General features: G+C 38.4%; 1 protein-coding gene across 6 annotated transcripts in view; it reads left to right on the top strand.

The window, feature by feature from the left end:
- The first annotated feature begins 4285 nt into the window (after positions 1-4285).
- Positions 4286-27384, top strand: part of LOC143289253 (E3 ubiquitin-protein ligase TRIP12-like) — a 68752-nt gene continuing 45653 nt past the window's right edge. For 2 of the 6 annotated variants that reach the window (XM_076598235.1, XM_076598239.1), the window contains exons 1-7: positions 4287-4402; positions 12534-12644; positions 15071-15991; positions 18261-18544; positions 19896-19970; positions 22484-22579; positions 25873-25958. In XM_076598235.1, coding sequence (XP_076454350.1) covers positions 12571-12644; positions 15071-15991; positions 18261-18544; positions 19896-19970; positions 22484-22579; positions 25873-25958 — 1536 coding nt within the window. In that variant the 5' untranslated portion in view covers positions 4287-4402; positions 12534-12570. Of the gene's footprint in view, positions 4409-12506; positions 12645-15070; positions 15992-18260; positions 18545-19895; positions 19971-22483; positions 22580-25872; positions 25959-27384 lie in introns of all 6 variants that reach the window. The other 4 variants (XM_076598238.1, XM_076598236.1, XM_076598237.1 and 1 more) reach the window with 4 other exon arrangements.

A 27384-nucleotide genomic window follows, 5' to 3' on the forward strand; every position in this document is an offset into this window, starting at 1 on the left:
CTCATATTCACTAATAACGACCTGCAGTTGCAGATCTGAACAGAGGGTGTCAAACTGACACAAACCTGTCGGACTTTTCAAAAACCTTTGACTCACAAAGTCCCCAACCACCAACGCATCACCAAACAATACGAAGGAGAGAGGGGGATATATACACTCCACTGGATCGACAGCTTCAACTCATCCTGAATGGAAGAACCCAGAAGGTCGAAGCTGAGGGCAAAACATCAACTGCTGGTCATGTGACATGCAGAGTATACTGCAAGGGGATGTGCAAGCGCTGGCCCTCTTTTTACTTGAACGACTTGGGAGACTACATTCCCGCCTGGATATGTCTTTTTACTGTTGATAGTGTACTCTACAGGCATATCCCAGCTCCAACAGACAGCAGGGAACTATATCCATCATCAGCTCCTGCTAGAACGTAGGCAAGAAGACAATTCGTGGTCATGGCCATTCAGTGATGGCCTTGTCGACACTGCACCACAACCCGACAGCCCCTAAGGTGGCAGTGAGGCATTTTCTTACTGAGCAGGTCACCCCCATTCATCAGTCTACGTGTCTCTGCCCATGTCCACTCCTTTACCTCTGCCATCCATCTTGCGTTGGAACACCCTTCCTCCTAAAGCACCACAAGCATACAGACTGTCCCATGGAAAGTGACCAGTGCCTTGCTTTTATCCATTTTTTGAGCTCACGTACACTGCCTGCGTCAGGTCAAACAGCTTAAAAAAATCTTCACATCATTTGCAGCTAGTGACTACTATCTTAGTGTTCTTGACCACGCACCTGTGCATGTCCCAAGTCATGGACACTAGTATATATAAGAGATGTTAGTGTCCATGCCTAAGTGTAGAGAAAGGAGTCAATATTACCCCCAACGAGAGTTAGATCCTATGCCTTCAAACTTTTCAATATATGCCAGCAAGACAGCTAGAGCCTATGCCTTCACACTGTAAAGACATCCATTCATATCCGTTTAGATTTCGACAGAAAAAAAATTCGCATCTCACTCCTCTCAGTCAGCCACGTTCACGTGCATAATAATCACACCGGAGACGGATATCTTTGCAAATATTTATATACAAAAAAACAACAACAAAAAAACACTATAAGTTATTTGAAAAATTGACACATTCACTCACGCACTCATACTAACTATGAAGGGCAACAAAACACAACACACTGCACAACACACAACGGGAATACCCATCAGTGTCCTTCAGGAGTCAGTTTCACTCCAGTCCTCAGTCCAAGACACAGCGGGCTGCTCCTCAGCGCCTTCTCCACAGCTTGGCTGCCCTGGACGGTGACTCCATCAGCGGTACTGCTGCTGCTGCTGCTGCGGCTGGGTCTCGGCCCAGCGCCAATCCACAAGTCTTTGAATTAAAATGAAAATACTTTCAGCTCATCTTGGATAATGTACGTGTATAGGCTTGTCTCCGTATTGTCTTGTCTTGTCCGTTAGTCCCGCCAGTCACATGTATGTGAGTGGGTGTGTGTGTGCCCTGTACAATTTCACTAACTTCCCTAAGTTCAGTCACACACCATCTTCACCATTAATTTGCCAATTATAAAGTTATAATTCCTAAGCTTTCGTCTTCGTAATATTTAATATTTTATAGCCTCTTTCTGTCTGTCCAATCTAATCATATGTTTCCAAGCAAGCGTTACGAGTAATTACATATTACAAATTTTTATTCCATTATTCCAGCGTTACGAAGAATCAAATCAAATAAAATCATGGTGCTTAGAGCTTCGCCGCCAACCAGGCTTTCGCCACGTTGAGCGTTAAGAAGAAAGGCTCAGTGGAAACTCATTCTAACAATGATACAAAGATTAGGTAAAATCACTGAGTGTAAGCAAAACAATATTCTTTTCTCCCTGTCACAGTAGCAATGACATTATGAACACTTTGACAAAAAGGAATCTTACTGCCAAGTTTAGAAACAGTATGATAACTGACATAATAACATTGAGTGGGTTTTTTTTTTGTTTTTTTTAAGACCAAAAAGCCGTCTACTTCGATGTGATGACAACCCTCACAATAATATGTCATCAAGAAGAAACACTTTTTTTTTCTGTTTCATTCCATATCAATTGTCTTCCAGCTTCTGTCAGTGGCTGCAGTACTGAGGATACTGCCTGCTTGGCATTGCGAGGCGGCTTCATGCGGAGACTCTCCTTTCATTTTAATCCGTATACATAGATACTAGACCCACGTGTTTACACAGGACTGATGGTTCGGTGTTGGGGTTGTACTTGCTGGGGCTTAATCTTGATCAGGGACTGCTGCAGTGTTTGCCGGATGAGGATGTAAATTTTCAAGTCAATACAGTGCCATATTGTTTCTCTCTCTGTGCCCAGTGCCATTGTGTATTGTGTATTGTTTCGAACTGTCCTTGTCTCTGTCTCTGTTCTTGTCTGAGTCTCTCTGCCTGCCAGTCTGTCTCTCATAGTATTTCTTCCACGTCACACTCAGGAAAATGTGTAAGCGTGACTCCACCGCCGACTATATTTACCATCAGTAGTTAACTGAAACTGAAATTTGAAACTGAGGCACTGAGCTTAGCTTCCGGGCAAGGTGGCGAAGCATCACAAGGTACTGAATCAATTTTATCGTTTCCAAATGCAACCTATGGAATACCAGCAATTTTCATCTTTGTAGATGCAATGTTTTAGCATTTATGCAGTTCATTTGGAACAAAGACGCTGGCCACGGTATCTCGCAATGTCAATCTATATTGATCGCTGGCTTTTTGGAACACGCACTGGCCGTCAGTAATTATCCGGTCTGATTTTTGACTGACTCACTTACTTAAGTGAGTCCATGTAGTAATAATCTGATGTCTGCATGCCAGTGTGTGTGTGTGTGTGTGTGTGTGTGTGTGTGTGTGTGTGCATTTTTCGGCTGCAACAACCCGTGGCATAGGAACCACAGTTCGCAGAAGGCGTATGTATAAATGAGACCTTAAAAGTCATCCCTTTTATGATGATACGGTAAGCAGGATAAAGTAAAAGGTCAAGGTAATTATGTGGCAAAATAGTCAAATGTTCTGATTGAGACCGTATTTTCAAGTACATCCAATTCAGTTTTAATCATACCTGGTCTTGTGAACGGTCAGCAAAATTAATGTGATCAGCATAATCCTAAAGGAAAATAAAAATTTTGGTTAAGGTGAAGCCGGTTACAACCTGGCATGTGGTATGATAGGAAACATTTCTGCATGCATGGGAGAGGTCTTCTATATTATCTTTAGCAAACTTGGTACAATGAGTGAACTCTCTCTCTCTCTCTCTCTCTCTCTCTCTCTCTCACACACACACACACACACACACACACACACCCGGGTGAAAACAAAACTCGTCAAAAGAAACAATTAAGGTCAGAGGTTATACAGCTCAAGGTCAAAATATGGCACATTGGAAAAAAGTAAAAGTGTGATAAGACTTGGTTTGTCATCCAATTTTCATTTCAACATTATATACCAAGTAGTGATTTGTTTTGGATAAAACATCAATGCTAAGGTAAATTTGAGATCAAAAGTCAAGGTCATTCTATTTTATTTCTGCCCGAATCTCTGTCATGCATTTTTGTTTTTGTTTGTTTTGTTTTGTTTTTTGTTGTTGTTTTTTTCACTTTTTTTTCATGATTCTATGTTGGTTGAAGTGCGTATCATAATCATAAGTCACTGAGTCATGAAGGCTTGCGTGGTTTCTCTCTTGTTACACTATATCGTGTACGACGTAGTTTTCAAAACTGATGTCAAACAAACTTATAGCCATGTATCAGCTGAGACCATTGTTTTGTTCAGTTTAGAAAACGAAGTGGTGAGGGGAGGGATTAAGTCTCTTCAATCATCGATTTTTATTAACTTCTGCAAACTTTTCATTTTCTGTTTAATATTTTATTCGGCAACACAGCACGTGTTAGCCTTCAAGTGGTGTTGTGAAATTATGTAATACTTATGGTGAACGTGTCATCGTGCTTGATAACAGTTGTGGGTACGATTGGTTTAAACATTTTTAATATCAAGAAACAAGGTGAAATACAGCGTTCAAATAAGAAAACTTGAGCAACGTGGGTACGTTTGGTTTTCACTCCTTGCCCATGACGATCGGGTCTCACGGGGTACGATTGGAACCGAATCGGTATATCTGGTTTACTTTTACTTCTTCCTTTTTTATAAAATACCGTTTCTGACGAATTATTTTCAGAGAAAGAGAGACAGGAAAGTTTGCTTGCAATCGTGTTCAGGCATTGGGGAAAAAAACAACAACAACAACAACAAAGAAGCAGAAAAGAAAAAGAATCGGAAGCAGCGTTGGATGCGTGCGCATTTCGACTTGTATCATCGGATGTCAGATTTTCCTGGGCTGGGGAAACGTCGTCGTCATAAAAGTCAGTGTTAGTATTTCAAGAGAACTGTATTTTCGGTAATAATTTGATAGAATTTAAACGAGATGTTTCTTCTTTGTGTTAAGAGAAGGGAACACACAAAAAGTTGATGTTTGGCCATAGGAAATTCGATCGCAAATTGAGTAGCGACTGTTTTAGGTCATTTTGCTATTCATGCAACAGGCCATCATTATTTTGATGAAAATGATATGGTAGTTCGAGTTTCTTGTCTCATCTTGTAACTGTTCTACCAAGGTAAAATGCAGTACACGCTTGTAATGATGTATATCTTGCTTAAAAACATCAGTGTCTTTCTTTTTAACGAAGAAAATCAAACACAAATCCATCATGGCCGACAGATTCATGAACGATTTCGAGGCAGACATGTATAGTTTTCCTTTCGCCACGTTTGTTTGCATTCCTCTTTCCATATTGTTATGTTTCCATTGTAAGATAAATGCAGATATAATTTAATTTAATTTAGCTGTATAAGTATCATTTATCTTTTAGATCAGTCTGAACTGCTGTTTTGAAAACAAATTCCGTCATGCCCTTTCAAACAAAATCGAAATTTCATAATTTAGCTTAGTGCGGTTTATAGTTTTACCAGGAAAAAACAAACAGCAACAGTTCAGAATCTGTAAGGACATTTGAATGATGAATATATCATTGTAATATTAGCACAGCTGTAAATCACACTCATTCAAACGATTAAAAGGTAAAATTGAAACAGAAGCTGATACATCACAACAGGAAGTAATCTTTTCAGTGCCTCACAGTTACACATTGTATGTTAACTCATTAGTACAGACACTAGCCACAGGCACAGTCACTCACCATCTCATGTTTAAATTGCTTTTCATTCATCCTAGCCTATCATTAAAAGACAGACAAGATTATGGAAAGACATGTGTGTGATAAACACTGATATATATACATGATATATATATATAGTGTGGTGTGTGTGTGTGAATAGTCTACTGAGGTCATGACGAAATGGGAAGCACTTTCAGTTTTAAACTCTTGCTGATTTAAGTGCTGTTTGCACCTAGTGGAGTAAGGATGAATTAACTTTTTCAAAATTTCCAGTAACATATCTTCTAGTTCTGGTGTTACTATAGGTACTTACAGTAGATCTGCCAGTGCATAACCCTCCTGTATCATGTGCATAACAAATTTCAGTTAATTTTACAGACAGTAAAATGGTGTCTTCTCATGTCTCATCAATACTCACATACATAAAGAAAAACTGTGTTTTAATAGACTGTTGGAGAGTTCTGTGCTGACATGACTTAGAGTCGCATCACATGATCTGTGCTGTAGTTGACTGGCTCTCTGAAATTTTGAGCAACAAGGTGATTGAGAGAGGCAGAATGTGTGAAACAGAATGCATCTTTCTTTGATTCTTTATTTCATATTTTATTCTTTTTTATTGTGCATATTTTGTACAGAGTTTGGTTGTAGCAATGGAGGCTGTCAACTGAAGAAATGGGGGACAGCGCATGTTTGCTGCTTTTGCCTTTGTTTATCGCCTTTGACATTGCTTGCAATTTTGAGTTAAAGTTAGATGCGGATGCACAAGGTACAAGATGGCTGCTGAACTCTCCAGTGGTCTATTTAGCTTTTAATTCAAAGTTCTAGTAATCCTAAGAGGGCTATATCCATATTTCTTCCCCGTCACTCTTCTGTGTTACTGGTATAGTGAATGTCAATTCTTTGTTGTGAACACTTCTCATGCCATCAAAAGAGGAAAAATTGTGGATATCAGAGTTGAGTTTTCAAAATAGGAAAGTATGTGTACACCAATCACAATGGGCTTGTTTTAGAGCAAATTGATGCTGGCCATGAATTGAAAGGAAAAGGAAGGAAATGTGCCTCACTGACTGAAATAATCTTTTGTCAGTTGTTGTCTGTCTGATATTTTTGCTGGAACTACCTGAAGTGCTGAACATAGTAGAATGACCACTGATCCGCATTAAACCTAGGTTCACCTGGGTGGAAAACTTTGTACAACATGCTGTTGGAACAGATTCATGGACCTATCAGGAATGATATCTTCTCATGGGTGCACTTAGGAGAGCTCATTTGTGAAGGAGATAGCAACTTATTTTGGGGGATTTCATTTGTAATTAGACAGTGACTGGAAATACTGGCCTGCACAGTGCACTGAGAGAAGTCTGATAAATAGTTAAAACCAGGGCTCCATGTATGCCTTTATGCACATCCATTGACTGCAGTAAACAAAATGAATCTTGTATGATATGCAAACCATTTTGTTCAAAAATGTTTGCATGCACATGTGCGCATTTGAATGTTTGTTTTTCCTTGATAACGCCATGTGGTATTTCATCCAAACTTGGTAGGATGGTTGGTGTGAATGAGACCTTTCCACAGCCCCTCTAAAATTATTTTTTAATTACACATACTTAACTGTGACCCAACTAGTGCAGACTCCGGCAGGGGTCTGACATTCCTGTCCTGTAGAAACTACTATCCGCCTATGTGGAGCTAAATGGGTTGAATGATCAAAGGTTATAGTCATTATTTGGCAAAGCAGGAAAAACTCATTAGGTTTTTTTCTCGGATACAGTTTACTATTGTGACTGGCCATGGGTATACTTATAGCATGATTTATACTGAAATTCAAACAAAGGTCAAAATCAGAACTTGATGTATGGAAAAGCAGAAGCTTGCATGTACAAAAGAAATAAGGTCTTGCGCACAATCTTTACGAGAGTTTGTGCAATGACTGGTCATTGTCATTGTCAGAACAAAAACCATGTGGAGAGTTATGGTCAAGGGTTGGAGGTCCGAGGCCAGATGGCGTAATGAAAAATTGTGCAGTATCAAAAGACTTATTATTATTATTTTATTTTATTTTTAAATGAAGCTTCATCAGATATGGAGCTGTAATAGATCAATGTTAAAGTATAAACATTTTCAAAAGTCATGGGATGAGGTCAAATTCCCAATCATGTGCAGTCACGAGATAATCTGTTGCATGTCATTGATTTAATCATTCAGTGTCTTTTTTCTGTCCATAATTACTGTTTTGATTGAGTGAACACTGCATGCATGTCTTGAAGATCTTGTATAATGTTGTTTCAAAGTGGCTGCATTGTTTTTGTAAAAATAGTAGAAAGGTGTAGATTTGCTGTAAAATTGTCAAGTGAACAGGCACTTTACTGTTTACACAACAGCTTGAGCACATAGATTTATTATAATGCATTTAGTGGGAATGCCAGGTAACTTTCAGTGAAAATAGCATCCCTGCCTTCTAAAAATTCTGTACTATGAATTTCATCATTTCTTTTGCTCCGTTTCAACTTTTTTTTAGTGTCCTTCACTGTTTGCTTTTTCTGCCATCCTTATCCATTCCATCGTCTTTTTTTTTTCAGCAAGTCTTGCACACTTTTTTTCTCCTTTCTGCAGCTTATGATGTCTGTGCTGTTTTGCATTGGATTATGTAGTGATATATTGTAAAAATTGGGATTGGCACAAACTGCAATTTGCTATATGTATACCCTTTTAAATGTATTTTAGTGTTGTTTTGAAGGGGTTTTTTTTATTTTTTTTTTTTTACCCTTTTCTTTTTTGTTATCTGGGTGATAAATTAATAAGCTTAATGGTTAGAATATTATGTCACTGTTTTGTAGTTCTTATTTTTCCAGATTTCAAAGTTTTGTGTTTGATGCTGTTTCATTTTTGTATAGTTGTACAGTTCTGATATGACCCTGTGTGGTTGGCTGGACTACATAACAATGTCAAATATGAAACATGATAATGAGCACAATCCTTGTCCAGCTTGTGTAGGCTTGCACAGTTGATGAGATCTGAGATGTTCATTAGTTGAGCAGGAATAATTGCTTGTCAGCTAACTGCAATTGGAACACTTTAAATAGCTGAAAGAGTGCTATTTTTATTGTTGCTCTAATGAAACAGGCAGTAGTTAGCTTTATTGTGATCAGTAGAGGTTGACTATTGTTTGATATTGGCATATGATTAATTAAATCACAATCTGTTGTGGCTTTTTTTTTTTCTTTTTTTTTTAATAATCATTTTCAGTTTGTCTTACTCTTAGTTTTTCATTGGGTGATTCATGCACTATACAACAGTGAACAACACTGAAGTGAGGTTGACAGGGATGATTTTAACATATTGTTTGCCAGTGTCATATTAGTATTTTTACATTGTTATATCATTTACTATCATTATTTATATTATAAAAAAAGAAAAAAAAAGATGGACAGGGACTGAGGGAGGGGAAAAACCCAACAGGAATATAGTTGAGTAGAACTAGACTGCCATGAGCATTATACCCCAAAATAAAACTTGGCAGTCAGTGACCCCGTCATCTAGGCATCCATACTGCGTTTTTGGGAGTGTGCATGCTGTGTATGTTTTTGTTTCCATAATGCACCAAACATAGACATGGATGACAGGATCTTTAACATGCATGACTGGAGTTGTGGCCCACAAATGCAAAACTCATGCAGTCATTAACACAACCTAACATTATTAGCTGAAGGTGAAGTTTTATTATTCTGCAAAGTTATCTCAGTTATAAGATGTAGACATTTCAGGTATCTTATCCGGCTTGGATAGCTGATGATTGGAGTCTGGCATACTAACATCATTATGTATTCAAATGAGCATTTCATTGATTGCAGACTGATAGAGCATGCATCATATATTGAATGACTTATGAGGATACAGACTACTTTTGAGTGTAGCATGATCCATTCCAATAAGTAGGATCCAGTCTTTACATTCTCTTTCAATTTATATGTATACATACATCATTACATGGGATATGTAAGATTTCATGAATGTTGTAGCTAAAAAGTAATAGCTTTATTTCTTCCTTTGGGTTTTTTAATAGAAACATATGGGACACTAGGGACAAGGTTTTTAGAAGACTGAATGTCAGTGAGGAGCCACATATTTATTATGTCCGTAACTTGACAGGTAACATTATTTTCAAGCATTAAACTGAACCAGTCTTTGTGATAAAACTGAAATTTAAGAAAGAACAAGGTTCAAAGGCTTCAAAATAAAACAGGTTATAAAAAAAAAGTGTAAAAAAGAAAAAAAAGTATCTTGAATTTGTTCAAATAGCTTGATTAAAATTAGGTTTTTCCACAGACTTGAAGCTGCTACTTGCCTCCTATAGACTAGAGGGGTGTGTATGGATTTGGTGTGGTCAGTTGGTTTGTGCTGTACTGTAGCAGAGCCGCATTTCTGAAGTTTTTTAATGAAAATGTGGCACACTGACTTAAGTCTCATTTTTCTGACAATTGAGGAGTGGGTTCATTAGATCATTTGTGTTTAAAAAAACAAACAAAAAAACCTGGAAAAAAACACACACACAAAAAAAAGCCACCACCATCAGCCGCATACGTTTTAAGAGTGGTGATCTTTCTGCAGTTTTGAACACACAATCCGTAACGAATAGCTGGGGCAGTATATTAACTTAAGATTTGGAATTGATACTGCAATAGTCAAAGTTAACTGTCTGGGGACTGGATTTGGATATATGGAGGTTTTCCACATTTGGGTTTTTTGTTGTTGGTTGGTTTATAGTTTCTTCAGGATCAGTTTCAGAGGAATAACTTCAATAAGACTCCTTTTGAGAGACTGAACAATACCGAGAGCATTGAATGACATTGCTGAAATAACTTGGAAGGTACAGACATGTTGTTGACTGCTTGGCATTGTGTGCAGCTGAGTTTAATTTATAATTGGTACAGCTGTGCTGCCATTTTTGTTTCAATTAAAAAAAAAAAAAAAAAAAAAAAAAGGAAAAAAGGCCTTGAGTACAATAGGTTTCCTTGGATAGACTCAGTTCTGTTTCCAGAGTAACCGTCAATTCCTTGCTTCCCATCTCAAAGGGAGTTTTTATTTAGCTGCAACTAGTTGCTTTTGAATCTAAATAGTCTGCAGAGATAATCAGCATGTGCGCCCGCATGCACTCACACACACACACACACACTCACACACACACACACACATACACACACACACACACACACACTCCGACCCTCCCACTTTGTTCTCTGTGGGAATAACTACAGTGTGCTGCATGTGTAAGGTATTTGGAAATGAAACCAAAAATTGGGATAAGTTCTGTGTATATTTTCATTCCAAGAAGCTTGAGTTGCAACAGTATGCTGTGCCTACTGGCAGGCTGTATTTATCAGTTGGTCATACTTCTTACGTTTGTGTGTCCTCAGTTTTATAGACACCTGATATTTTGTTTTCATAGATTCTTGATTTAATGCACAGTTAAACTAGAAAGAATTCGCTTGATTTGTGTGCAGCAGGTTATGCTCATGTGATTCAATCTGTCTTACTTCCTTTTTCTCTCTCAGACTGTGACAGATGTAGGCAGCCCCCAGATGTAGGCAGCCCTATGTTTTGTTTCATGATGTGTTGGTTTTCTTCTTTTTTTCTTTTACTTATTTTATTTTTTGAAAAAAAAAAAAAAAAAAAGCTGAAAGGGCTTGTAATTGAGATCTGCTGTAACCAAAATGTCAATTGATGTTATTCTCCTACTTTCCCACCCTGGCCAGGGTGTTGATAAATCTTGAATTAGTCTGTCTTCAGGCCTGTCAGTATTAGCTCACGAACACACACACACACACTCGTAGTATGTGCGCGCGCACACACACACACAAACATACACACAGTCTCTCTCTCTCTCTCTCTCTCTGTCTGTCTGTCTGTCTGTTTCACTCTCATACACCCCCATCTTTACTTTCCTGATATTAAAAAAAAATTTAAAGAGGAAAAAAAGCTGAGAGCTTGTTTTTTTTTTTGGGGGGGGGGGGGGGGGTACTGTTAACCAAAATGTCAGCTGACATTCCTGTTTGTCTATATCTGGACAGAGTGTTCATAAATCATGAATAATCATAATGTGTATGATCAGGTCAGCAGTAGGTCATGATCAACACTGACATTGACACAGACTACAGAGAGAGAGACACACACTGCAGCACACTCACATGCATACAGCTTGAGTTTGGTGTGTGCAACCTTGTGTCAGCTGTAAGTAGGTCTTTGTGTGTGTACATGGAAGAACAGATGGTTCATAAAATTTAATGAAACAGGGATGATCTTTTCTTCATTTGAATAATGCATATAATGGTATAATAAACACAGACTGATGGTTGGTTTAGCAATTCTTAAGGAAGTACAAAAGAAGTAAACTAGGAAGTGAAGCTTTTTTTCCTTCTTTTTTAAAGTAGAAGAACTGCCCTGCAGTCATTCACTTGCAAGCGTGTGTGCACATGCTGCAGTTAGCTGAGCCCTGAAAAAATGATTATGAATCAACTCCATGTCCATGGGATGATATCCCTGTCAATGAAATGAATAACACTCAACAGTTGTTGTTTTTTATGTCAGAAAGCAGTCTCTTTTTCAGATTTCACTCCCTTGTAGTTGTATGCACATGCATGCACACGTGCATACACACACACACACACACACACACACACACACACACACACACACACACACACACTGAAATGAACTAAAATTGCTGTGTACTTATCAGTTGCTCATGAATGATAAAACATGTAATTGAATAACTGAAATGAAATAGAGTAGCAATCTAGTATGAAAGTGATAAAACATGTAATTGAATAACTAAAATAAAAGAGAGTACATGTATTATGAAAATACATCATGTGACAAGTTCTGCTGCTTTACGTTTATAAGCACTTGAAACTAGTTGAAAATGAAAGTCAGTTCTCTTCAAATCTTGTCAGTTCTTTTAGTACCAGTTACAAACTGTAGTAAGAGACGAAGACTTATCTTTCTGTAATCGTTTACTTACAATTGTCATTTGACTTATAGATGTAAGAGACGAAGACTTATCTTTTCTGTCATATTTTACTTTATCATTGCCAATGCAGTTCAAGTTTCAACACATTTTCTAATACTCATTGATAGAAAAAGTAGAATACATTTTGTTGTTGCTGCAGGTTCCATGACATGTCTGTTGCCAGTGTTGTTAATATTATCACACCACTAAACATTTTAGCGTAACTGTATGCATCCTGGGTTGCAGAATAATATTTCATTTATATATTTTTTTTATCGTCAGGTCACCTGGCGTTTGGTTTGATTTCAGTCGGTGTCTGGCATGAGCCAGCTGTGGCATATGGCCTATGGCAGACCAACCACAGTCCATGCCGGGGGGGTCGCGTCGCAGAAAACATAAAATCACTGGAGCAGGCTTGCGGTAAGATGCAGCTGCATTTTTTCTATCAGTGCTTTTCTTCTTACATTGTCCTATTTCCCTATGCCCCCCTTCTTGTTTTCTGTCACTGTATGCTATTTCACTTGTTTATTGTTTTGTTTACTGTGGTTGCCATTTGTTGCTTCTTTATTGCTATTGAAAATTTGGAGTAAGCAAAAGAAAACAAAATTAATCTATCTTTGAATAGACAAATAATGAAGGCTTTTTATCTGAGATTTGTGTTTGCACATGTGTGTGTGTGGACAAATCAACTTAGTCAAGTTAGTGTGTGACTGTGTGTGTTTGTGTGTGCATGCATATGTGTGATAGAGAATATAGGTAAGTAGGTGCAAGGATGTATGTGCATAAAAGTTTGTTGCAATGACTGTTTTTTAAACGTGGACATATTTTTCAAAACTTTAATTGTTGTGATTGCACAATAGAGAATGAATGTTAACTACAATAAGCTTCAGTGTATTTTACTGTACCATTTTAAACTGGAGCAAACTAGGCTAATTGGTTTGCTTTGATGGCCAAATTTTGTGGATGACATTATATACCAGTCAGCGTCTTTGGCACTGAATAGTCATTCTTTTGGCCATTGGTTTACTTGTCTTGACTAATCTGCCAGGTTTTAGCTCTGTTTTGTCTCAATCTTTCGAAGCTGTTCTTCTGCGGCTTTCTTTTGCATAATGTTGTACAGCTTCTGACATCTTGTACATTGTTTTCACCATTACTGACGTAATTTCCATTGTCTGTGTCAGTACTGATGTTTGATTCAATTACTTTTCTCTTTGATTCTTAACTTTTCGCTCCATTCTGATGAGTCATCACGACCTCTTTTCTTTCTCTTTTGGGGCTTGAAACATGGGTTAACACTTGACCTGGTTGTTACGCCTGAGCCTCACACTCCATCCACTCTGCGATGGCAGAACCCTAGAGACTGAGTTGGTTACACCTTGTGATTCCCACCCATGCTCTGAGTTCTCCTGTTTATGATGGGAACGAATGATCTCTTGAGGCATACTGCGGGGGAGGCTAGACCCAAATGATTGGTCCTGAAGGGTACTGAGGGGAAGCAAGGTTGTGCCTACCCTCCCCCAGGTCTTTCCATTGAAGGGAGTTAGGTGGGGGTTGTGTCTCAGTGCTGTGAGATTTGCTGAGGGGAAAGCGAGTATGTTGTGGGATTAGCATGCTGTCCCTATGTTTCCACATAAAAGCAGTGTTGTCTTTTCTGTTCTGTTTGGGAGAAAAAGGGGAGGTGGAGTCAGAAAACATGAACTGCATCAAAAACTGTGCTGCTTTTTGTATTGAGTACATTTGATATCTCACTTTGATTTGATAATTTATTATCTGAGGATTCTTGTTTGTATTTTACCAACTGGATAACCCCCTCTCCACCCCATATCTACACCCACCACCACCACCACCTGTTTATTTTCCCCCGTGGGGATGCTGGGGGTCTTTCAGTATAAATCACATCCCCGCCTTATGAAAATTCTGTGATAGAAATTTCCTCTTTACTATTCCTCTCTTTATTTCTGCCTGTTTTCTTCCTTTACTGTTGTCTCCTTTTTCTGCCATCCTAGTCCATTCCCCTTTCCTTTTTCGAGCAAGCCTTGACACTTTTTTCTATTTTCTTGCAGTCTGTGATGTACTATCTTTGCTGTTTTGCTCTGGTGATTAGGTAGTGAGATGTAAACACTGAGATGCACACTGGCTGTCCATTCTGCAGTGTTATTTGTCTATCTGGCTTTTTTTAGATTGTATTTTTTGTTTGGTTTTGAAGTATTGTTTATTTTTTTGTAGTCTGGGGATGATAAATTAAGCGGAATGGCTGGTGTCCTCAGCATGGCGTAATCTTATTTGCCCATAGGAGCTAAATGGTTAGGTTAATGTGTCATGAACTGAATGAAATGTGTGTTTATCTTGATGGTTTTTTTTTTTGGTTTTTTTTGTATGTGTATGACAGTTTAGTGTTGATGTGGTTGAGCATTTGTATGGTTTGACAGTCCTTATATGGCCCTGTGCGGTCGGCTGGACTACATCTACAAGCAACAGTAAACCAATCCTCTTTATTTTTTCCAGCTTGATTCTCCTTAACCCACCTCATTGCCCAAGCCCGTCTGTCTTAAATTTGCTTCTGTATCATCTGTCACTGAATCTCTTTGCTGCAGTATGTTTCCAGGAAAGAGCAATATATTTGATCGATATGCCTAGTTGTTAGAATGTACTTTCTGCTGTTTTGTCTTAATTTACTTATGGGTGCAAATGTGCATGCATGAACACTCAGACACTACAGACACAGACAAGTGCAAGCACATGCACATGCACAGACAGACATACACAACACACACAAATGCAGAAACACACACAACCCCCTTGTATTCTGCATTACTTATATCTGTTTTTCTCTGTGTGTCAATCAGAGAGGAAGTTGATGCTGCTCTCAGTGACACCATCAGTACTACAAAACCAAACAAAAAATCGGGCTCAAGATCACGTGCCCAGACTTCTTCTGTGGATCCAAATACCTCTGGTTCTGTGGACCCAGCTCCTAGCATCAGCGGCTCAAGCAGATCAAGCCGGAAGGCATCCAGAAAGCGCAAGGCTACTGTGAACAATCAGACACTGGTTCAGCAGTTGGCAGCAGAGGAGACATTAGAATCTGCCCAGGTGGAAACCATCGAAGAGACTACCACCTCAGCTTCCCGGGGGAAGAGGCGGCGGGGTAAAGGCCGCAAGACTGTCACTTCATCCTCTACATCTCTCAGTTCAAACACATCGGTGACGGGAACTGGGTCAGCTACAGAGCTGAGCTCTTTCTCGGAGCCGTTTTCTCTGCCTGCATCAACAGACACTGTTGCTGGGCAGCCAGCAGAAGCACCCGGTGCTAAAGACACTACATCGAAAAAGAAATCCTCTTCCAGAAGGAAAACCAAGGCTGAACAGCCAGAGGATACCTCCGCAAGAAGTCGGGGCAGATCAGCGGCTCAGAAGCGTGCTGCAGAAAATCGCGAGCGCTCCGGAACAAGTTTGGACTCCAGCAGCTCGAGTGTAGTGGATCTTCGTGTTTCAGTGCCTGGCACTTCGAGGTGGGAGGAGCAGAGCCCGAGTGTTGCTGTTGACCTGCCTGTGCCAGCCAAAAGGCACTGCTTGCGGTCAGGGTCCTCGGATCGGGTGGAATTGGACAGCACCTCACCCAGTACTTCAGCTGCCGTGGACGGACAGGTAGAGGAGAGCAGCCGGAAGAAGAAGAAAACATCTGTGGAGAAGAAGAAGAAGGAGTCTCCATCCAAGTCAAAGCGTAGTTCCAGAAGCAAAAAGACGGGATCCTGTGCTAGCAGCAGGTGAGCACAGTGTGTTGTAAAGTGTGTGAAATGCTGCGTCATTGTGAGCAGCGCAGTCTGTGATTGGCTAGTTGTCAGATGATGCTGTTCAGTCACTTCTGTGAATTGGGTTTGGCTGATTGTTGGAGGATATCGCACAGCCATGAGGATCCTCACACAAATGTGCCTGGAAGTCTCAATGGACAACATGCCATGCTCTGTGATTTGTTTACTTGAGGTTATTGTAATGATATATTTGATATTAAAGTTTCATAAAAACAAGGCTTTCTTCTTAAGTTTTGTTTGCAAGTTGTTTATATTGGGAACATATTGATATAAATTGCAAGGAGTGTGTGTGTGTGTGTGATTCAGTAAATGAGAGAGAGAGAGAGAGAGAGAGAGACTAACTGCCTGCCTCAGGTGAATGAGAAGGATAGGGGAAGGAGGAAGAGTGAAAAAACACTTTAAAATCCTGTTCATGTACTGTGACATCTGACTTTATGCTGTTAACTTACTTCTTCTGTGTTTCGACTGGCTTTTCATCAGATCTGGGAATTATATTACAGAACACTGTACATTTATATCATGATTTTATTTCAGGAAAAAAAAATGCAGTCACAGACTGACAGAGAAGTGTACTACTTCTAGGCTTGAAATTCTTGCTGGTCAAAGATCAGAATGTGTGCACATTGATACAGCATGAGTAGAGTTTGACGTGGACATGTGCACAAATGTACCCATTCCATCTGTCCATAAGATTGGTGCTTTTCCTTAGAAAATCGGACACTTAAAAAGTAACTTGAGTAAGCAACAGCATGTGTTTAAGTATGTGCTGTCACTGAAGTGTCAGTGATTTTACATGTAACATAGTATAAGTCAGTTGAATCTCAGATACTGTTGATCTTAGCATTATCTGATTTATTTTAAAACAACAACAGCATATCACATTTTTCCGGAGTGTAAATATAGCTTTTTTTTTGGTCTCAGATGTTTCAGACATATGACTGGAACAGTGTAAGAATTTGCACTCTACTTCATATGTGCGTGTGTTTTATGTGAATGTGTGTGTTGTGTTGTGTCAAGCCAAAATGATCTTTATTAAAGGTAAAGTAAGCTTACAGCTTGTTACATCCTGCCCTTTGGGGGAAAAAAGTGAAAAATAAGGGGTTAAAAAGGCATAACATGAAAACAACATTTGTAACAATAGCAGGCACTAACATTTAAAACAACAACAATGAACATGCACAAATAGCAAATATGTACATTATTATAATGCTGACACGTGGGGGGTGGGGGGGAGATGTGTTAGGAGGGGAAGGGGACCATCTGAAGTAATTGGGATTGCCATTGGCTGAAGTAAGGTCATAGCTTTTCTGTAAACGCAGCATATATTTTCTGTTTTCCCTGCATTTTTATGTAAATGTCAGAGTCAGAAACTAATTGATTTTTTGTTTTCACATATATACTTACTTAGTTTTAGATTTTGTGCGTGTGTGTGTGGGTGTGTGTACAAATTGTTAAATTCTGACATTCTTTCAGTATTAGTAACTACAAGTACAACTGTACAAGTGTAAAAGGAACCACATATGTTTGGATGGCATTTACAGTTTGTAGGACTTTATCACTAAGACCTTTCTCGCTGCCTCCCTCATGTTGTTGAGATCAAAGGTCAAGGTTGTCACTTGATGCATTGCTCTTGAGCCTGCATTTTGCATCCAGTCTTAATGAATTTGGCATTTAATAAAGGTGGCCATTGCAGCAACATCAAAATTCAAGGTCAAAGGTCATATAATAGCAGTAAAACTTGTATAGTGTGATAATTAGCCATAGTAGCTGCAGCAAAATTCAAAGTCATAGCATAGCAGTTAAGCTTGTATAGTATGATAGTTCAAAATGCTGAACAGCCATCAGTGGCATGACAGGTGTAGGAAATGTTACCAGTAAAAACTTGTGACACTGAGTTTCTGAAACCACCAAGTTTCATCTGCAGAGTAGAAACCACACAGGTATGAAACATGGGGAAGGTTGCAGTGATGGTGATGAATATGCTGATGAAGATTATCAATAAATGTCAGGCTTCTTTAGTACAGCTGTACAATAACAAACCCTGACACGGCTGTTTTGGAATACCGGTGCTGGAAGTAACTCCCATTATATCTGTGCAGGCTCAGGCCAGTTGTCAGTGGTGAAAAACACCGTCATCTTAGTTCTTTGGAAATTTTGTGCTAAAAGAATATGTTTCTGAACGATACCATCAGTCTGATTTTGTGTCTTTTTGTGGTGGGAGCAGTGGGCGGCAAGCGTCTGCAAGCAGCACCAGACAAGGGCAGGCTTCCGTTTGCCTTGCACGCAGCAGCTTGCTTTCCACGTCCACCAACCCGCAGGCCACCGTGGAGCGAGAAGCAACACCCAGACCCTCCACCTCCCACAGCCAGCAGTCGCACACCGGAGAGTCCATGGCCTCCCAGGACAGCTGCAGCGGAGGAGCAGGGAGCAGCGAGGGCACTGGCGGATCAGGGGCTGGGGGGTCCGGTGGAGGGGCCCGACCCAAAGAGGATGCTGGGGTGGCAGCAGGTAACAGAAAACTGGGTGGGATGGGTGGTGGTGCCCAGGTGGTGATGGCAGTGGTTGGGATGTGAGATAGTGGGGGATGAATTGGGGAGGAGAGTGTCACAGGTGCAGTGGTGTCCCTCTGTTTTGTGTGACATGTTCGGAACAGTGTATAGCACAAACAAAACAAAACAAAAAACCAGTCCATACCTTTCTCTCCTTCTCCAAAACTGAATGCATTCAAAATAGTTTCTTTCCTTATGTCAATTCTGGCCATATGCACTGGACATTGAGGCAAAACAGTGGGGTAGGGTGGAGTCATTGCAGACTATACATAGCATGACAGTTGGAACACAGTAGTTTCCTTCTTTTGGAGTCAGATCCATATTGGACACAGATATATTGAGAAAGTTATACAGCACTACATTTTGTATATTACCTTCCATTTCACATTTTGATAACCTGAAGCTTATTTATGGATGTCACGTCAGATACTTGACAGTGCACCTTACAAACATGTGCTTATTGTGAGTGTCCTGTACACAGAACCCACAACAGCTTGTTTACAATGCTAAGCTTGATTTTGAACTCAGAATATATTACATAAAATTTGGAGCTGTCTTTCGACCCGTGTGTCCATGGACACTGTTGACAGAGCTGTTGTCCGGGACTGGACATCCAGAAGTTACATTTGTCACATCTTTACTTGTTCCCTTAGAATGGTTTTCTTTGTCTTTTGATGAGGCACACAAAATAATTGATTACTCTTCTGTCAAGTGGTTTTGTGTGTAGGATTATGTGTGATGTGCATGGACCTGAAAAGTTTAGTGTAAGGTGTATACTAAAAGAAATGTACAGCAGCCAGTATGGTGAAGTGTTTAGTGTCATGGACGGATGATCAGCAGGACACAGATTCAAGTACGATCAGAAATGTTTTTTCTTGGTCAGTTACTGGGTTTTGCCAGGATTTGAGGGTGCTCTTGGCTGAAATAGGAAGAGTAGGACCACACAAAGATCATTCACTTAAAAGATACATCTTTGAGAGTGTAACTTTTATTTCCTGACTGACCCAGCAAGTGTCTGTATCTCTCAGTCATGTTTGACACCAGAATATATTAAAGGAAGTGTTGAGTACAGTCTTGTCACATTGTCCATGACATAATAAATGGATTTCCATAGCAGCATTGTTGTCATCTCCACCATCATAATCAGAATAAAGAAGGCATTAGTGTCCCTAATTCTAGTTGGCCAGTCTTGATACGGCTGGACCGTAAGCAACACTGACAAATGTCAAATGGTGTGCTCACCGTCTTCAAGCTCCCACACCAAATCCCCCCCTCAAAAAGATGATGTGTGTGTGAATGGTATGTGGCAGATCCTGCACTGCTGCTGCCTCCGGGGGGTGGTGCTGACAATGACAGCGATGAGAGCGACATGGGAAGGCTGCAAGGTGAGGACAACATGCTTCCTTCTCCTTCGCTTTTGTGTTCGCTTCAGTTGGCTTTTTTTACTTACTCTTTTTTTTATGTATATATTTTTAGTTGTATTTGTTTTTTTTTCTTTTTTCTTTTATTTATTTAAATTGTTTTCCCCAGGTCAGTATTAAATGTGCTGCATAAATCGTTTAAAGGGAAATGCTTGTGGCAGGGGGGAGGGTGATGAAAAATTGTCAGTATGAGTATTTATATCAAATTTAACAGTGTGGTTAGGGAAATAATATTGCATAACACTAACAGAAAGTTTTGCTGCTAACATTTTGCGTCAAAAGTAATGACTGATTCTTTGAAAAACCAGATTGATTTTGTTGTTGTTTTGAGTGTTGAATGAATTTCTGCAGTTCAGTAAAACGGCTTGATTAAATCATAATGTATTATGCATATATACTTTTTTGACTCACTTGTGTAAACAGAGTCTATGTCATAACCTAGTGTGTTTGTGTTCTTGTGTGCATGGGTGCGTGTGCATTTTCTCTTGAAATACTTTGCCAATACCAAATTTGGATTCAACATAGTAGGGGAAAAAATCTTCACAATCATACCAATGGTAGGTTGTAAGTCTTCTGAATTAAGCCACATTTCCAGATCATGAACAGTTTATTTCATTGAGGCTCGATCCAGATACAAAAGTTCCATATTCTGGCTTCCCAGTTGCCAGAACGTGGGTTATGTTTGGTTAGAAGGTGGCATGTTATTGTTTTTCTTGTTAAAAGAAATACAAGTTCTATGCAGAACATTTACAGTGACAATAACTATACCATCAGTGTGTTTGCTGCATATGAATGTTCTAAAGTGGATACTGAATTAACTGGACTGGACATGTATAAAAGAAAAAAACGAATCTCATGTTTCTTTCAGTTTCGGTCAGCCTGTTCTTGACTGGTTTGTGCAGATACATGTTTCAGCGTGCCAGAGGCGATGTCAACGTCTCCTTTACAACCAAATTAAAAATCCTTGAATTATCCAGATATATATATATATATATATGTATGTATATATAACTATGATTTAAATGATCTTATTATATGGATATTGAATTAATTAAAGAACAATTATGTTATTCCATGGATACTGAATTGACTGGAATGAACATAAAAGAAAAATTGAATCGATCCTTTCTTTCAGTTTCGGTCAGCCTCTTTTAGACTGGTTTGTGCAGATACATATTGCAGAGTGCCTGACGCGATGCCAACAGATCCTTTACCACTGAATTGAAAGAATTTTTAAGATAATAAACGTATAGAAGACAGGATGTAAATGGTGTTATTACCTCAAATACAAAAATATATTTATTGAGCTTAAAAATGCATAGGTTTATATATTAGATTTGGTCGAGTGATGTCAGATGCGTCGTAGTGTTGTGGATAAGACTTCTTGTTTCCGAACAGACCATCCTCCGTTCGATCATGCTAGCATGCCTGTTTTTTTTTGTTTTTGTTTTTTTTCTTAAAGCTTATTGATATTTATTACAGAACCCATTTGAATGATTTCTTTCCAAATCTCTATTTTTTCCCCATGATTCCTTTACTGGATACAGAGCGTATCGAAAGTGAGTTTTGAAGGCCTTGCCTCTCTTGTTTTATCACAAGATTAATAATGGCTTCAGAAAATGTTCAGCTAACAAAAATAAGTGTTCCTAACTTTTTCTTCAGTCTTTGAAATTACATAGTAACTTTAATCTTTGCAGCCAGTTTGTTCTGCCATCTCTCACACCCTCTCATCCTTGCACCTCTCAAAAGTTCAAATGAAGAATTATACATGCAATTTAAAAATGAAATTATATGTTTTAATTAACCATGCTAGCATGTGTTCTCAAGTTTAGGTATTGTCTGGATATTAGGTATTTAACATTTGTTCAAATTATTCAGTTGTTGATTTAAAAAATTAAAAAAAAAGTCCGACTTGTTCATTTTTTATTTCTGTTAAAAAGATATCCGACTTGTTCATTTTTTTTATTTCTGTTAAAAAGATATCTTTGACCGAATATTTGTTTTGTATCAAATAAATCACTTGAGCGTGAAATGAGGGTAGTTTTCTTTTACCTGAAACATTGGGTTTTATTTAAAAGAGAGACATTTCACAAACCCATGGTTTAAATCAGAGTGTGGGTAGGGGCTGCTGGGGGCTTAAATTGTCACACAGGGACAGTTCATTAGTTATTTGATGATATCCTCCTCCCACTTTAGAAGTTACATTGACACAGTAATGTGTAACTACGTTGATGAAACTGTAGCAACAATATTTCGAGGAAAGATATGATAAGTGACTTACAGTCTTATAGGTATGCCCTTTTTCTTTTCATCAAGATTGTTAAAGTCATTAAATCTTTACTGACCTTGCCTCCCAAACCTCCCAGACACACAAGCTCCTGCTGTTTGCTCTTTGCCAGCAGAGCAGGCAAGCACCACTATTTTCAGATTGCCTGTGAAAATGTCTATTGATTCAATGCCATCCATGGTTTCCTCAGCGTTGCTGGAATCTAGAGGGTTGCCTTCCCATCTGTTTGGCGCACTGGGTCCCAGAATGCATCAGTTGCTTCATCGTACCATGAGTGGTGGCACAAGTATGTGACTCAACCAGGCTTGTATGTCTTTTTTGTGGACAATTGGAAGGACAGTAAACACTCTGGCACATTGCCTGTTTTGCAGTGTCAATATTGTGGTAGAACATGCTGTGAGCATCCTGTCAGTTTTTGTTATGCCAATCAGACTGTATTGCAAATGAGTACGGACAAAGTGAGTTTATGTAATGACCCATTTTTCAGCTGTATTTCAACCAGTTTATTTTCTTTTTTGGGCTTTTTCAGAATTTCTGGGAATTATAAATACTGCTTCAGATGTTGCAAGGACATTATTGCATCAAGTACTGACAGTGTTAAATTGGTGTGACCTATAGCTAGTACAATTTCTTTGTTGGCCAAATTTTTTGCTTAACACCATACTAAAATGCATAGTGGTGGCTCATCCAATCAGCATGATTTTCTGTCAGGGTTGAGAGACTTACGTCATATTATTCAGTCAGTGTAATACCGTACAATAGAATACAAAACAAGAACAATGCTCAAGCCTGTGACAGCAGATGTGACAGTTGAATACCCATTGATTTTTTTCCGTATTCCACACACTGATTTGTGGTGCTGGTGTATTTTCGAGACAGTATGGTGTAAATGTTCACTGTTCTTATCGTATTATTTGCATATTGAACTTTGAGTATAAAGAATTGGTCACTCAGAACGGCCCAGAAGAAACTTGATGCTAGGATCATGGTAGTATTTATTCATGCATATGTTGAGCGGGTGTTACTTGACTGTGTGGTCGCAGTTTTCCATTTAAGCCCATAGCACTCTCATGTCTGGGTAGGAGTAGGCTGCGGGCTGAAAAAACCCACTTCTGCTGGGAATTGAACCTGCATCCTCCCAGTTGTCTGTCTGCAACACTAACCGCTTAACCATGGCAGCTGTTTAATTCTTAATTGAATAGAAGTGATCAGATCATAAAAAAACTGTACTAGTCAACATGACAGGAACAGTAGTAATTTACCAATATCTGTAACAGAAATTTTTGTTTTCAGTTTCATTGTTTTTGGTGGATTTAAAGTGATTCACATGCATTCATGAAGTAGAATAAAAGAATTCTGTTTTTTTCTTTTGCCCTTATTATTTCAGTAAGTAAACATAATGGTACTGAATGTATAAACAAACACAAGCAGTGTCAAGGCCTGATCAACACACTGGGTTTGTGTGAAGATTAGGCATCTGCTGCTGCATAGCATATGTGATGTAGTGTAGATGGATCAGTCCAAATGCTTTGAAACCACCTTGAAACTGAAAACTGAAATCGCACGAGAAAAATATGTTCAATTTCCTGGCTGCTTAAACATTTAGTTGGTGTGCTGTTGACAAAACAACAACAACAACAAATCTGATCTGAACAGGTGCACTGTCAGAGTCAAGAGTTCAGTGCTCTGCCAGATTTTTGCAGGGGTGGGGAGGGCTTGTGTGTCTGTATTTTCAGTTTTCTCTTGCTCTGTAGTGTTTGAAGTGTCTGATTGGTGACTTCAATTGACTGTTTCCGAGAGTGTGAATGGAATGTGCATCTGTATGTGAAAGGTTACTGCTTAGTAGGAGTTGCTCACAGGGTGTTCTACCTTACCAAATTATTTGTGGAATTGAATGTTGATTTAAAAAAATCAAAAAATTAGAAAGTGAAATCAAACTGTGTCCTCTGTTGTAATCATTCAAAAGACTTGACTGTTGAATTGTTGAAACTACATGTCATTGTTTCAAAAGACAGTTTCATGGCGTTTTCTTTTTCTGTTTATCTTATGAAAAAGACCACATCATGTGCACTTTATTTAATTATTTGTTTTATTAATCCTCACTTGAAGGTTTTAAAAGTTATTTCTAAGATTTGAAAACAAGTTTTAAGAGATATAAGTAATTGCTTGCAGAATCGCACATCTGAAGTGGATAACCATATTTAAAAAAACAATGCAAAAATCAGTCCATCACCTTTTCTTAGAATCATGTTTTACGTGTTGTTTTTCTGCTAAGTCTGCTAAGTCTATGTAATCGACTGTTCAGCATGATACAGTGATTAAGAATTTTTTTTCAGATTTAACCCTTAGACTTCCATGTAAGCCATTCCAGAACAGCAGGTATTTCACTCCCCTGAAATTGCCACGAAAGTCATTCCCAAACTGGCTACATGTCTCCGTCATGCGAAAATTGTTATGTTGTTTTGGAGTTGTTAGATTGTTAGCTCTAGATTTGCCGAGAGTTCTCTGACTCTAAGATAACTTGGAAACCCCCTTTGTCAACGAGAAGTGTATTTTTTCAAGTGATTTTACTGGATGGCTGGAGCGTGTCAACTCATACATGTGGGCAAGCAAAATGGCAGTGTATGGTCCAGATCAGGAGGTTGCAAAACTGCACACTATGGCACATAGATTTAGTCACTGTATAATGAAAATCACAATGAACGCTTGGAGATGATTAAGATAAACCGAAACCTGACAGTTCTGTGGACGAGGAAGGGAGGAAGATGGGTCTCCAGTTCTTACTCTTCATCCAGAGAGCAGAACAGAGTTTGACTTGGCTAGCTGAAGACAGTGTTGAGTGGGGAAATGAAAATTATTTTTGTTTTGTTTGCCTCATGAACAATATGTGCACTGCTTTAATGGTTGGTATTTAGGTATTTTTGGTACTTTTTTTTTTTTTTTTTTTAACATACTGTGCTCGATTTTCTGTTACATTTTTGTGTCTTATTTATGTACTTAGATGTCTTTTTAAAAAACTTATGTTACTAATTCAGTTTTATGTTCCTTTTGTTTGTTTTTCTTTTTGTTGTTATATTTGTGTGTTTAGATATCTTTAAAATATTTTGTTGCTGATTTACTTGCTCTGTTTTTGTGGCATATTGTAAGACAACATGTTTAGAAAGATTGTTAAGCTGTAGACAAAGACAGAAGAATACAATTATTGTTTCATTAATCACATTTATTGTTGACATTAAGTGAAAATTGTATATAATCTGTAACATTTTACTTATTATTAGCTTAGATGTTGCTTTCAAAATAATTGATGTGTTGATGGTTGTTAGCGTTGCACAGATTGTTGTGCATTCTCTAATGTAGTCTGACACTGAACAGAATAATTTGTGCTGAAAAAAAGAACTGGGATGCTGATACGTTTTGTCATTGAAATGAAACATGTTCATAGTGTCATTTTAAAAATATATATGTTTATATTTTAATCCAACTAATGAGAGTTAACCTCTGACAGATGTTTGAGAGATGCAGTTGATGTTCGCGTCATTAATGGAGTACTATTTTGACATCAGGAAGTGTATTTTGCAGCGTCCAAAGTGCAGCAACTGCTACAGGGATTACAGGCAACAGGAAATGAAACACAGCAGCTTTCTGCTGCCATGGAGATGTGTCAGGTATTTAAAATAGAAAAGGGGGAAAAAGTGCTTTATGTATGGACCATAAGCAAACAAATAATTAACCCAAAAAATAAAGTTTTATTGCTTCCAAAAATTGGAGCAGTCGATTTTTTGTTTTTGTTTTTGCTTATCTTTGTTTTCATGTACAAAAAAGATTTGCTGGCTTATGAAAGTTTATACATCATACATCAGCCCTCATTGACAGTAAATTTTGCCATTCAAATAAGCAGGCACATTTTGTGCTGTCCAAATTTCAGTCTGTACCCTGTCTTTATCACTTTTTTTGATTGTTTTGGCTTGGATGTTTTAAAGATTGCAAACACTAGTTGAACACTCCACATAGAAATGGTAACTCATTCTGGATGATGGGCCCCTACCTAAGCCCAACTGTTTCAGACAAAGGAGCCTGATTAGGGTTTCAGAAATTTTTGAATTTTTGGAGGGCACCTAAGTTGCATAATGACGTTACAAGCTAAGAATATCATAACTGACCTTTCCACTCTACACTGCGACCAATAAATGCAGAGCATGTTGCTGTGCTCATGAGCAGGAGAGCTATTTTCAAGGTGACTGGTTCACCCTAACAGTGCATGTCAACACTGGCGTCTTGACCCAGTTTCTTCTCCATCACAAGGCAGACAACAGAATAAGTTGAGGGGGGCCTATACAACGTTCTGAATTCAGTCTGTTCCAAACTCTGTTTTTTCATGGATTATTTTGCAAGTTTTGAACAAAAGTTATGGATAACTTTCATCATCTCTCTGAATGATAGCACAAGAAGAAATTTTATTTTTTGTCCCCAACCTACTGGTTACGTTACTGATCAGTTTGAAAGTTTTCAGTTCATAACTTCGAACATTTGTTTTTTGGTGATTTTATTTCTTACCCATACACATGGGTTGTCTGTGGGGAAGGTCTGAAATTCTCTTCCCTGTTCTTGTTTCATGTGGTTTCACACTGGTATCTTGTGATTTGACTGTACAGTGTAAGTCCTGACATTGTGTAGATACTGTTTCCTGTCAATTTATATGTATGTTGTTTTAGTTTGTTATATATAATGTAGTTTGTTTTTATTACATTTCATTTTAGCATGTACAAAATTCAGATTGACTGCCCTTCCAGGCTGGGCCAGTATTTTCTTTTTCTTCAAAGAATTTATTTATTTTTTTATGATAATTTTCATAATTCAAATATGAAACAGTTTCGGTTAAAAAAAAGATGATATATATTTCTTTTATAGTTTGAAAATAATATATCAATAAATAAACCAAGTTTCCTCGTTCTTGAGTATGAAATTTTGCTGAACATGTGTAATGTTAGTACTTTAAAAAAAATAAAGAAAGAAAAAGAAAAAAAGTTACAGTGTATTTTTTTTTTTAAGACTTAGTGGTACATAGAAAAAAAATCAGGAGTATCTTTTTTT

Source organism: Babylonia areolata, chromosome 13 (assembly GCF_041734735.1).
Source record: "Babylonia areolata isolate BAREFJ2019XMU chromosome 13, ASM4173473v1, whole genome shotgun sequence".
Taxonomy (NCBI): domain Eukaryota; kingdom Metazoa; phylum Mollusca; class Gastropoda; order Neogastropoda; family Buccinidae; genus Babylonia; species Babylonia areolata.